The 13942-nt window shown below is 34.9% G+C and overlaps 1 protein-coding gene across 1 annotated transcript in view; it reads right to left on the minus strand.

Moving 5' to 3' along the window:
• Positions 1 to 4443: 4443 nt before the first annotated feature.
• The window catches only part of DCN (decorin), a 39937-nt gene continuing 30438 nt past the window's right edge, over positions 4444 to 13942 (minus strand). Inside the window, exons 4-8 of the mRNA XM_074870728.1 lie at positions 13245 to 13458; positions 12955 to 13068; positions 11622 to 11715; positions 7059 to 7197; positions 4444 to 5965 (exon numbers count right to left, since the gene is read on the minus strand). Coding sequence (XP_074726829.1) covers positions 5771 to 5965; positions 7059 to 7197; positions 11622 to 11715; positions 12955 to 13068; positions 13245 to 13458 — 756 coding nt within the window. The 3' untranslated portion in view covers positions 4444 to 5770. The remainder of the gene's footprint in view (positions 5966 to 7058; positions 7198 to 11621; positions 11716 to 12954; positions 13069 to 13244; positions 13459 to 13942) is intronic.

Raw genomic sequence — 13942 nt, forward strand, 5'->3', positions numbered from 1 at the left:
GGAATTTTGCTTGATCTCATGTGAGGTATGAAAATAGAAAGTTTTGTAAATTGTAATCATGTATACAGAATAAAGCAGTATGTATTCTACTGTCCATTCTGCCAAATGCTAGGAGCAACAAAAACTACTGATTAATATTTGTGCATATAAGCAAAATATCGTACCATTTACCACCAAAAATCATAATTTGCAAGTATTTGTCTTGTCTCCATCTGGATGTGAGCCAAAGACAGTACCTGGGACAATTCTTTTGATGAAAATTTTCTGGATGGAGGTGGTTTAGACATTTTTTTGTTTGTTTAAAAGCTGTCTTTTTTATTTAGACAGTGGATGGCATCTTTTGTTTAATTTCCCTTCAAAATTGAGTGCCATCTGTAGCTTTCAGTTCCTCTGACTGAAAACACTAGAACTATTAATGTAGGCAAATGTTAGCAGATTCAAGGCCTAAAATATTTGTTATTTTCCAAAAGCTTCTTCACTGTGTTGCTTGTTGCAGCTGTACATGTGGATTCAGAAACGTGACCATCATTGTTTGTCACCATGCTGCAGATCCTCTGCTTTTGTTATTAGTTCCTTTTCTTTCTTTTTTTTAAAAAAATTATGTTATAATTTAAAAAGATGTGTGCATATATATATGATTAAAACAATACAATTTTTCATAGTTTTGTCTATTCTTTCTGCCACAGATTTAAGTCCCAGTTTAAGCACGCAGTAACAGAGCATTAACATTCTTCTGGTCTGCTGATTTAAAACACCCACATAGAGGTAATCTCCAAAGCTTTCAAGCTGCATAATGTACACACTGAGTAAGAGATCAGCCTGACAAAGCAGTTTTAAAAAAACCACATCTTTATGTCAGAAAGAAAGTGTGGAGTTTAACAGGCAGGGCAAGCAGCACTCTGGAGTGCCTGCATCCAGACTGATCCTCAGGCACTTAGGGTACACTAACAGGGCTGCACTTCCAAAGCAGAAAACAGGGCAGACGACCAAAAGCTGGTTTATGTCACTTGAAATGCATCCATTGATGAGTCTTGCTGTTTGAGTGTTTGTGTTGAGTTTAATTCAAACACTAAAACAGTTTTTGCCCCTTTTCAGGAGATGCACAGATACTTTGTTCTATTGCAGCTGGAGCTGCTGGAGCACTGTTAGAGTAATGTTTTATCTAAAATTTATCAGCTATTTTTAGTTCCACTATTTCAGTTTGAAGATGATGCACTTCATATTGAGCACCTAACCACCCATGTTGCCCCTTCAGTGCTGTGCAAACTTGTCATTAACATGCTCCTTAATTTCTTTTTCTTTTATTGAATAAGCTACTTCCAGCTAAATTAGCACTGGCTAAACCCTTTTGGTGCTTTAAAATTTGGAATGGAAAGAAACCCAACCACCTAGCCATAGCTTTGTAATCACCATGGAAAATAAGGCCACCTGTTTTGAAAAAAAATTATAGAGGTGTAGGCCAGTCCCTGTAGCAAAACTGACTTCAGAGCAATGTATACATTCAGAGAGGATGAGCAAAAACACATCCATGTGCAAAGCAAGAATATTTGACTGTGGACATACAAAAAGGCTACTGATTTCACAGCTATACACTCTGACTTTAAAAAAAAAAAAAAAAAAGCAAAACCACACAGCAGAGCAAGTATGTGAATTTGTATAGCCTCTTTTCATAAAGACTCATAAACATCTTTCCTCCTGGTTTTCACAATTAGTGAATAATTTTGTTACTGTCCCTCAGTGACACTAGATGGCACTTCAGAGTAGTGGTGGGATTGGAAAATCTTTTGTAATATTTTATAGTTATTTTGCATATGTTATTATAGATGCATGAAATTAATGCTTGCATTGAGATAAAGCAATTTCTCAGCTTTCTGTTAATTTATATGTATGACTGTAAGGTAAATAATACTATCTGTTTAAAAAAAGCAACAAACATAAACAGAAAAAGATAATAAGAGTGATTTACTAGTAGGTAAAAAAAACAGGTTATGGGTCAAAGAGCTGTTGCCAGACATTGTGTTGAGAGGATCTGAGAAGCAGTTATTAGAGGGAACTAAAAAAAAATCCATAGGCCTGGAAATCAGAGCAACACATTGAAGCCAGGGTTTTAAGAGCTGATCCTTTCCGGGAAATTAAATTAGATTTGATGTCATTTACACATCAACAATCAAGTATGATGGCTGTCCATAACCTGGTGCACTTTAGGAGAAACCAGCCAGCTCACTTCTGGCCTTAAAAGATAACCATATATGAAGAAGCTAATTGATTTGTAGTGAAGTTTTGAAAAATAATATTCCTTAGCAATATATGGTTTTGCTAGCAAAAAAATGTACATGTACTTTTGGAAAGACTAAACCTGAGGGATATCATTAATTAAAAAAAGAAAAGAAAAAGTGGGAAGGATACTACAAAAGCAAAAGAATAAGTTTACAGTATTGCCATCAAAATGCAGTAAAAACTTGAAGAAGCGTTGCTTTTCATTTCCAACTTATTTAGTCAGTGCCGTAGAAAACAGAAGGGACTATTTTCTTTACTTAAAAACCTCTTACAGGGATTTTAATTAACACTTTAGTAAGATTCATGACTAGGGAAAAATGATGCATTTAGATATCAAAAAATAGCAGAAAACATTGTCTTCTTTATCACAAAAAGATAGAATTTTAAATATACTATTAGAAAATTGGTTTTAAAAGCAAAAGCAAGCAAGTGTTATTATTTTAGTTTGGATTTTTATGATGGTGGAAGAAATAAGAAGCCTCTGTATGTCAGTTTAATTCTTCCATCATTCTTGCATCTGAGGATCTGTCACTGCACCTTTTTATTCTCATATGGCTTGTTTCCACCAGCCTGAATTTTCCGTTTATTAGGATATGGTTTTTTTCAGGCTCCCTAGTAAGGTCTATTCTCACACCTGAGAGATGGTCCCACCTTTTCCTGCAGTGATCTTTCTGTGGCCCAGGGATGTAGGAGGGATGAGATGCCTTATGCTGCACCAAGAAACAAGGTTTTTATTCCTTTACGTGTTTGAGTGATGTAGTTGTGACTGTTTACCATCTTCATACTTTATGGAGGGATCAGAGACACACTGCTGGGCTCTCTTAATTCTTCCCACCCAACTATTTATAGTTTGGTCTTTCTTTCTTTCTTTCTTTCTTTCTTTCTTTCTTTCTTTCTTTCTTTCTTTCTTTCTTTCTTTCTTTCTTTCTTTCTTTCTTTCCTTCTTTCCTTCTTTCCTTCTTTCCTTCTTTCCTTCTTTCCTTCTTTCCTTCTTTCCTTCTTTCCTTCTTTCCTTCTTTCCTTCTTTCTTTCTTTCTAGTGGAAGAGCCATCTGTTCTGTATTTATATGAAAAGCAGTTTTAAAAGTACTGGGCTTCCTGCTGCTTTGAAGTCTTTGCAGATGCTGTGTGTGGATAGGGTCCCATCAGTCAGACTTTGTAGGTATGGCTGCCCAGTTTATGGAAAAAGAGTGTGTTTACCTTTTGAATTTGTCATGATCTTGCAGAGGTCTCATGTTATAGGATTTGCTTATTCTGTTTTATTGCACAGGACTGGGAATCAGGAAAGTCCTGTTATCTTTGCAGCCCTTGGTTGTTGGCAGGGAATGTAATTTATGAGGAACAGCTTGTGTTTTAGCACAAAGGGCAGCAAGCTTGGTATGGGACATACCATGGGTATTACAGAGGAGGACCAAGCTCAGCTATTTTATTCTGGACTGAAAGTTGTTTATGGTTTGAAATAAAAGTCTTAGTATGGAGAGATTTTAAAGCCATGGGGGGAGAAATGGAAAGTTTGTGTATGTGTTTATATGAAGCTTTATGTAATAAGTAATTGTTATTTATTGTATAAAACTCTTCCTGTAAGCTGTATCTGTATCTGCTAATTTGAAATGTGTGCATACAAACCCTGTGGAGTTGTTCAAGCTAAGACAATGCCTTTGTTCTCTTCTGCATGAAGTCTCTCTCTGAATAATAGCAGATATCCAACCAAGAACCAAAAGGAAAAAAATCTAAGTGCTGATTTTCTTGAGGGTTTTCCCTCCAGTGACAGAAGGATATCATGTACTGTTTTATTTAAAAATAAATGTCAGAAAATGTGAAACCCAGATGCAAATGGGGGAAATCATTGGCTACTATATGAAGAAGATAGCTAACTGTGCAAACATACTTTTTTGTGTAATGGCTTTAGTGAGTCATAGTTTGTTTTGATTATTTGATGCCTGAATAAATGACAGCTATAAAGAGAATATATTAATTTTCTATGAAAAATACCTATGAGTGTTAAGCATGAAAAAGTTTCTTGAGGCAAGAGAATTTCACACAACTTGTTCTTACTTTAACTATCACAATGCCAAAGATGTTCAAGTTTCAAGAATTAATCATAATTAAATTTCTGACACACTATGTTATGCTATCAAAACAGAAAATAAAGACAAATACTTTGGAGTTTGCCTGTATTACATTATTCTTTAATATAAATGACATATAAGTTTTACAAATTAGAGAGATTGACCTTGGAGTATTAAGAGGCTGCAGAAGATTCTTTTAAGGTGACATTTTTATTGAGTATATGTTTAGCTTTGTAGATTGACAGTAGAAATGTGCAGCCTACCTTTGATGTGCTTGCTACCCACTGGTATGGGTTGAAGAATCCCAGTTTGCAGAGGGCTTCAAATCACTCTAAGAAGATACTTCTACAAATGATGTCCCAGCAATGTCCAGCTAGGCCTTGCAGTTATTTCACTTCATATTTTGCTATACTTATGATTTTCCTTATAATCTAAATTCCATAAATTCATCAGATGGGGAGCCTGCATATCTCTACTTGACAATTAAAAATATTGTTTAAAAAACAAAAACAGTGAAGGATGCTGACAAATGTACAATGCAGAACAAGTGAACAGTGAACTGCTATTATTTTTGGTTTAGATATATGCATGGATTGATACCAATGACTAAACCCTAATACCATACTCTGCAAGGCAGTCTCACTGAAGTCATTAAAACTGCTCTTGTGACTAAGATGAGAGGGATTTGCCCTAGAGAAATTTAGTCATTGAGCTCCAGACATAGGTTACAGGTTTTGTACTGCAGACTACTCATTATTTTGTTCAATAGGATTATGTTAGGCTGATCCTGAATAGCATTGCTCTAGAAGAATGGCAAACTTTAAAGAACTATCTGTACCATATGAATTTATTTTATTTTTCCCAAAATAATGACATTAGCAACAACTTTATTTGCCTCTGCTAAACAGATACATTCAGAATTAGCTTAGTGTTATGGTGGATATTTTTAAACCTCCAGGGCTTGAATTCTATTTAAAGTAGATAACTCTCACCTTCTCAAGTCCCAAGATGATTTGAGAGTCTTTTTCCTCTACTATTTTTCTGTGTGTGTGGCTATAAAAATAACCTCAATCACTATCTTTTTTTTTTTTTTTTATATCATAGCTTGACAAATATTTACTCCGAATCTCATATACAGTGGAATCTGAAAACCTGTAGCATTCAGCAAACTGAAAAATACCACAGAAAGCATGCTGGAAAAGAAGGCTGAAATAAGTCAGTTTAAAGCACAGTTGGCAATTCTTTTTGATGGTATGCTTGATCTTGTACATCTGTAATGATTCATTTATTCTACATCAATGGATCATCTCCACTTTTAAGTGAAGTTTCTGGTATTTGGCATTAACTGTTAGCAACAATTTTTTGAACAGGCCTATTACAACAGGTACTTTAGCTGAAACACAACTGAACCCCATCTTTAGACATCTATTTGTAATTTCCAATCTGTACTGCAGAGCGTTCATGGATACATCGGAAAGCAGAGGGCTGGATTTCCCAGTACTGCACGGGATTGCTGAAGAGACTCACACCGGAATAGCTAGCCTTTTTGGTGTTGTAGCCAAGAGGGCAAAAGTCGTTGATACCAACTGAAGCAATTTTGTTGTTATGAAGATAGACCACCTGAAAAGCATAGAAGTACAGAAGTAAGAAATGGAGCTACCATGGCAAATGAGATAAATTATTTGATGTCAAATGCTTGGTGTGTATTGTGCAATGTTATACAGAGTAACAATATATCATTTTTTCAAAACAAATGCTTGATTCTGCTTACCGTTTGAAATACCTAGAGTATACCCAATTACAAATAATTTCTACAAAAAGAGCAGAAACTGTGCAAGGCAATCTAATAACATTACCATCATCTGATCACACTGTAACCAAAAGAGGAGTCAAAGATGTGGAATTATTAATACAGTGCCGTGGTTCAGAAGCATGTGCTGTATATAATGAATGCATTTGGTGCTAATTGGTTTCTCTCCAGCTCTAATGCTTTCACTCCCATGAGTGCAACTGTACAGGAGTCAGAGCCAAAGTAATCACAAATGATGATTTAAAATAGCTGATGGATATTACTTTGCTCCAGAGTCATCTTTTCTGATGAATTTTCCCAAGTTACATGAAATGGTGATTTACATTTGGGAGTCTTCATTCTTTGGCAGTTTTCATTCCCATAAAATCTTAGTCAAAGTGAAGACAGATTTTAATTGGTTCCAAGAGGCAGTATTTCTAGCTATCTAGCCACACAGACCTCAGAAATACTGCTGATGTGAAATGCATATGGCATCTCTTTGCCCTCCTGAAGGCACAGCTTTGTGAGATACCAAAGGGAAGGTTCTTGGGAAAGGTTGCAAAATGTGACTGAGTAGAATTGAAAAAATTCAACAGAAGGAATGTTCTTTGAAAGCAATTTTTGAGTAAAGAGGAAATCAAAGTACACAAATAATCCCATATTTGTTGCATCCCCTCAGACACACAGAGGTAATGAATGCACACATCTAGATCTATACACCTCCATAGGCACATCCACACAAAAATCAGAATAACAGTTCCTGTTGTATGCAACTTTTCCATGCCTGTTCAACAGTTTATGAAACTTGCATCGTTACCTTTTGCACAAATACTGTGTATGTTTCTGTTCAAGACTGAATAACCATACAAATACCATTTGGAATCTTTCAACTATTGTTCTCTGAGGCAGTATGATAAACTTTACCTGGATATATTTGTGTTCACCCAGCCCACCAGGTACTCTGACAAGGTCATTGTTATTCAAATGGAGCTCTCTCAGATGAGGTACATTGTTAAGAGAGCCATTTTCAACTGAAGAAATACTGTTGAAGCTGAGACCCAATCTGAAAAAAAAAAAAAAAAATGTTAAACTTGTCCACATAACCAACTTTCTTAAGTTGATTACTTCTCTACAGTACTGTTGTAGAACAGACCAGGCTTATTTTCAGAATTATGCATGAGGTACAGAGTCACCATGGAGAACTAGTTTAGATAAACATATTTAAATAAGTTTGACATCTGATACGAACTATCATAATTATCATAATATCATTCAACTTGTGCCCATGGCAATGCATAGGTTCATGAGCTGTATGACTAATCCCACTGTAAATGCATACTGTGTACCTCCATAGGCACCAGTCTTTCTTTAAAAGCTGATTAAGAGTTTCTTGCATGACTTTAGAAGCACTGGCTGTAACTTTATTTGTCAAACTACATAACCCAGGGTGACCAGAACTATTAAGTTTAAATTTTCACTACATCCTTCTAAGATACTTATGTAGTTAGAGCCATGTTACAGACTGGAACCAGGACCTGAGGCATACAGAATGATCTGTTCAGCAGGACACAGAAGTGGGACAAACACATTTCTCCTAGTTTTCAGTCCAGAGCTGTCATCACAAAATCATCCTTCCTGCTTTATGCATCCATATTCTAAGTTTACTAGCACAATTTATGTCCAATTTGGAAAATCTGGTCCAATTTATCTATTTCTGTATTTTTGTTTGCAATTAGCAGACTATAGAATTTTTTAAGAGACTCTCAGAAGTTACAATGCTCTGTATTGCAGTAAGGCAATCAGTGGTAATTCTGCAAGGGGTTGTCATCATCAGGAGTGTTGTCCTTTGAGAAATTTTTTTCTATAAAGCCTAAATCTTCTTAATCTAGCTTGCTTTATCTTTTTTAAATGATATTTTTTAATTTTGAGGGGAAAAATGCTCTGAGATTTAATAATAACTGAATCAATTAAAGAATTTAATATAGGTAATCAGAATCCTTGTGATAAAATAATTTGCTATAGATGAGTACTTTTAAAGAAAGTCTTATTCACAGAGTCTACTACCTGTAATTCTTTGTGGCTTGTGACAGCTTAAAAAGTCAGAAACTGGACCTAGTATAAAATCACAGAACTAAAAATTCTTGTTTGATCTTTATGGCAGAGATATTTCCAGAAAAAATGCTGTCCAAGAATGGAAACATATTTTATGATTTTCCTTTTTAAAATAAACCATCAATGAAAGATCTTGTTAACTAGTGTTATTTATAATACAGATAATCATATCATACTCATTTAAACATTGCAAAGCTGTCAAGCTATTAAATGACAAAGGAGAACTCAATGAGATCTCCCACTGACAGTTCACAGTATCCCATATCTTTGGTAGAATTTGGTCAGGCAGAATTTTCATTTAAAAGCTATTACAACAAAATTCCTTTGAGTACAAGGTTGAGGAAATCTTGGAGGATTCGATCCTACAGAGCAATTTGGTCTAAAGATCTACAGAATGTCTACAAAGGACTTCAGTGATGGGTGTTCATAGTGAATGTCTTTAAAAGGCTTGAAAAACAAAATTTTGGCAGAAGATTATAATTTCTTGGTTGACACATATCTAAATATATGCTCACTACATACGCAGGTCTACAAGCAGATATGTCACACCTAGGGAGACCAGCATGAAAAAAAGCAGGTCTGACTTTCATCTTGCTCTGTTGAAGCAAAAGTAACCCCTTTATACACCATAGGGATGGACAAGATCCAACTCTGCATTAGCTTATGCAGGGAAAGCCTTTTAGGGAAAGAGTAAATTTGGAGGAGTCTGTAGAAAAGTGGATCTAACTCCAACAAGCAGTGAAATTACATGTAATTACACTCATTTAAGTGTGTTACAAACCAACTCTCAGTCACTCCAGGCTATGATTACAAATGAAATAAGTCAATAGTAGTGTGTAAAATACAGGGTGATTAAGAGTGTTAGAAAGAATATGATCTTCATCTCTCTTCTTTTTCACAAGGGAAAAAAAAGGGGAAGAAGTTGAAAAATCACTCTTGCTTAATATATTGACATATTACTTCCTTTTATATTAGTGAATAGGTAATATTTTTCCAGTGTTTTATCTGAGCTAGTCACAGCATTCTAAATCATCGAAGAGCATCATCAAAAACATTTCTAAATATTGAAGAAATTCTCAGAAATTTTTGCACCTTCTTTTGTCTCCAACATCCCTGCTGGCCTATTTCCACTTTTTTTTAACAAACTTCATGCTGCTCATCATCATCATTATTCTGGGTCTGATGCAACTTCCACTGTATGGAGCTAGATCTTTTCAGTAAACTTTAACTTTTTAGTAACATGTTGGTAATGTACATTCCTGTGGAGCTCATTCCTGCATGTAACCAGCAAAGTCTTGTTTGGTTTACATTCATGAGATTATTTTTTTCCACAGCAGCAGTACGTGAAGATTTTTGAAAGACTTATGAGAAGTTTTACAAGGAAAACAAACAAACAAAAAGGACAAAGACTGGTGGTCTGCTAGAACTCAAGAATTCAAAAGAGAATGAGTGGTAAATCTACAGCGAGTTCTTACATGGAACACTCTGCAGTTCAAAACACCTTAACACAGTCAGAAGAATCACCTGTTTCTCAAAGCCCCTGTGCTTTAGGGCAGCTATTAGACTGTTGAGCATGAGCTGACATGATTCAGGAGGAGAGTTCCTGAAGACTTAGATGTGTAATAAAAGCTGGTTTTCTGTAGCTTGTTTCTGTGGCATAAGGGGCATGCGGCCCCTTAGATTTATCCCATATGCTATCCTAGAGTTCTCCCATAACTCCCTCCTTTCTTCATCGGTCTTTTCTGTTATGTCCAGTGTACTCCTTTTTTGCCAGTCTGTATTCCGCCTTACTTTTCAACTTTGCAATAGAGGATTTCTGACTATGTTTAGGTTGCCTGATTGAGCACAGGCCAGAGAGTAGTTTAAACCCTGTTCTGAGCATCTCCACATTTCCACACCACAATGAACAGTCTCTTGTTTCTCCATACAGTAAAGCCACAATAAAAGCAGCTCAAGTTTAGATATTTTTAGTAGTCCATCAGCAGTTTCTGCATAAAGCTTTATGTCTTAAGAAGGACTTCTGACAATATTGTCCATGTGAAGTTGCCTGTAGTGTTTTCCAAGTGTGAATGTGAAAAAGCAGAAAAACTGTCATCTGCAGGACAGCTGACACACCCTACACCTCCCTCCTCTGGTAAAATAAATTATTCTCTATCTGAGTAGTTATGATCTTGTTTGTGTTTTGGAAGTTTTCTTTATAATTTCTCTGGAGGATGTTTCATTTTATACTAGCCTCTGTTATAAACAGTAACTGCTCCATAGTCCACTAGTCCATAATTGTGGTATTTTTATTTTTTCTTTAAAATCCAAGAGCAGACTTTTTTTGAGCAGGGATTAATCTGTGATCAAATATGAACATCAAACATGAGTTGAAATATCTTATTTTACAAGCTCTAGAAAGCTGTTCTAAGATTTACCACTTAGAATTGCCAGATTTGAGATACGTGTTAAGTTACTACATACTTCATTGCACTAAACTGCTGTTTGAGCTACTATAAATAGAGGTAGACTTAGCTCCTGTTGCTCGGTAATCTTCCTTTGTTTTCTGTTTTCTGCCTTCATTATGACAAACAGAATGATTAAGATGAAGATCCATGAATTAGATCAAGTAATCTGATTAACAGTCTTTTAGATCAATTAAACTTCTATTTTCATACAAAGCTTTAAAGTATCATAGTATTAAAATACCTTGTATTAAAGGCCCATTTTAATATTTTAGCATGTTTTCTAATGTGAATTAATTCACAAATAATTGTGTATGTCTATAACTGCTCTTTGGGAATTCTCCTTATATTTTCCTACAGTAGAGAAATTTATTCAACAACACACAGATTAGCAAGATAAAATCACTCTGAAGAAATTACACTTTTTCATTTATATTGCATGATTATTTTTCTGCCATGTTCTGGACTCATTGCAGAGTTGCTTTTCTTGAGAAACAAAGGAAACACTGTTGCAAGAAGTTTTGGTTTCCATGTGCTTTTTTCCTGTTTCCAGTGTCCCAAGAAAACTGCTTAAACCAAAGATGGAAATACAGTGAAAGGACCATGGCAGAATAAAAAAATCTAATTGCTCTCTTTATCTTTCTTTCTTTCTTTCTTTCTTTTTTTTTTTTTTTTTTTTTTAACTCAAAGAAACAGTTGTCCTGGGTATAGATAATTCATAATTGAAAACAGCTGGAAAGTGTTGTTAGAAAAAAAATTAAGTGTTTTTTTCTCTTAAGTCAGTACAGGAGTCCTTAGAAGCTTTTTCTGCTAAATTAGGTACTGCTTCAATGACAATAATACTCATGAAGCCCAGAATGATGTGTTCTAATTGTGTGTTGGTTAAAATTTCAACTAATATTTTATGTGAAAAGAAGAAATGAATTCTTACTTCGCCAAGTTAGTGAGTCCAGACAGACCTTCAGCATCAATTTTACTGATTTTGTTGCCATCAAGGTGAAGTTCAGTAAGGGATGGGGGAAGGCCTGGAAGAGAGAACACCATCAAATTATTTGATGAAACTGAATTATTACCTTTTTTTAAAGGACTTGTGTTATACTAAGGTATTTTATAGTAACAAAATACTAAGGTATACTAATGTATTTTATAGTAACAAAAAGACACAGCCAAGAAAGATTCACTGAATGAAACAAGAAACTTTCACAGTCAGGGAAACTGAAAACAGCCACTAACAATTTATTAGGCATGAAATAAGACCAAGCCCCTAAGGTCATCATAGAACAATTAATTCTTAAAAAGCAACCAAATGAAATTCTTCTTGGATATGAATTCTAGCCTTCATGATTATGTAAATGGGACATACATATTAGTGTAAGAGAAGAAGCCTCATTTTAGCCAGACTATCCACATACGTAAATCTACAAACATTTGGCACATAGATATTTAACAAATAAGAGCAGAAGAAAATGCGATTATAAAGATGAGCTAAAATAACTTTAGTGTTATTTTAGGTAAGGCACACAGTAGTTTTTAAATTCTGTTTATCAGGAAAAAAAACTTGGAACCAAATATTTTAACTATCTGAGGTCCCTCAAAGGAACATCCAAAACAGGAAATGTGGGATGAAAGAAATAACAACTAGTATTAACTTTCAAAAAGTTTTCAGCTATTTCAAAACAATCTGTTGTCTGAAGTATGAATAAATTGAATATCATTTCCTCTGGATTGGAACCATTCTGTTTTGGTTTGTATTAATAGGTTATATTGAAGTTGTTCTTATCTTGTAGCAATTTGCAATGAAGTACTTCTAAAAATAGCAAATGTTTCTGTTTTGTATAGGTATAGTATATTTTGCTTCAAACCCATAGACTTGTGGAAGGCTGATTTTATGCTTGTAGAACTTCAGTTAATTCTACATGAGTTTACATCTGTGTAGTGTTGATCAGGATCACCAACCAGGATTGGTGGGTGAAAACATTCTTCCACTATATTTCAGCTATGAGACAAGAAAAGCAAAATAACATAAAATAGCTTACTTGTGACAGTGCACCTCTTGTGGAGCTTCTCATACTAGAAAAACAAAATTTTCAAAACCAATAAAAGTCAACTGACCAGAAAATGAAATATTCTAATAATGGATATTCTAAGAACAGACTCAAAAGGCTTCCAAACTCTTTTTTTTTTTTTTTTTTTTTTTTCCAGCTGACTAGAAGTCACTATATTATACCTGAGCAAATCTCTGAAATAGTAATTGAATTTCTTACCTTTTGGGATGCTAGTAATGTTGGTGTCTGCGATACGGATGTAGGAGAGCCTCTTCATCCCCTGAAAAGCTCCATTTTCAATGCCTGAACTCTTGATTGGGTTGGTGCCTAGTTCTGCCAAGAAAACATGGTTGTGAGATGTGCTGAACCTATATCCTTTAGGTCAAAGCTAATTTGGAGGTACAATTTATTGGAGCATTGCTTGGCTTTCTACATAAACTCACGGACTGAACTGAAAACATCTTGGAAAAACACTGACTTGATTTTGTTATAATTTCTTATGGTCATACCTAAGACAATCACTTGATTCAGCCCGTTAAAGACAGCTTTCCTCAACTTGGAGATCTCATTCTCATGAGCCCGTATCTCCTGAAGAGACTTCGGCATGTTTTCTGGGAGTTCCTTCAGGTTGTTCTTGGACAGGTAAAGTCTTTCCAGTTTCTTCAGAGGAGCAAAAGCTAATGGACTTATTTTGCTGATTTTGTTGTTAACAAGGATCAATGCCTGTGGAGTAATAACGAAGAAGTTTTCAGATGATCACTAGGGAAATTATTTTAGGAATGAAACTTTTTAAAATTATTATTCTTTTCTAGAGTCTTTTGATACCTTTTTATGGGCAATCTAGTGAGCTGAAGAAAATGCAATGCAGTACTAAAAAAAATAGATTAAGAACTTCTGAAACTGTGAAAGATGAACAAGGCCTATATAACAAATACAAGTGTTATTTCATTGACGAGGTAGATTCAGCTTCTGTTAACATCCATAATTTATAACCAAGAATAAATACAACACTTCCATTTGAAAGCTGTGAAGAACAAGACATTCACATAAACCTAACATTACCAGATTTATTTAGGGTTTGGTTTTTTTTTTTTACTCTTAGGATACTTTTATACCTTACCCATCATCACTCAACCTTCCTAACCAGTTTTTGCTGAACAGATGATTCTATGACTCAATACAGTGAAGGCACAGCCCAGCTTGATAA

This window comes from Strix uralensis, chromosome 5, assembly GCF_047716275.1.
Source record: "Strix uralensis isolate ZFMK-TIS-50842 chromosome 5, bStrUra1, whole genome shotgun sequence".
Taxonomy (NCBI): domain Eukaryota; kingdom Metazoa; phylum Chordata; class Aves; order Strigiformes; family Strigidae; genus Strix; species Strix uralensis.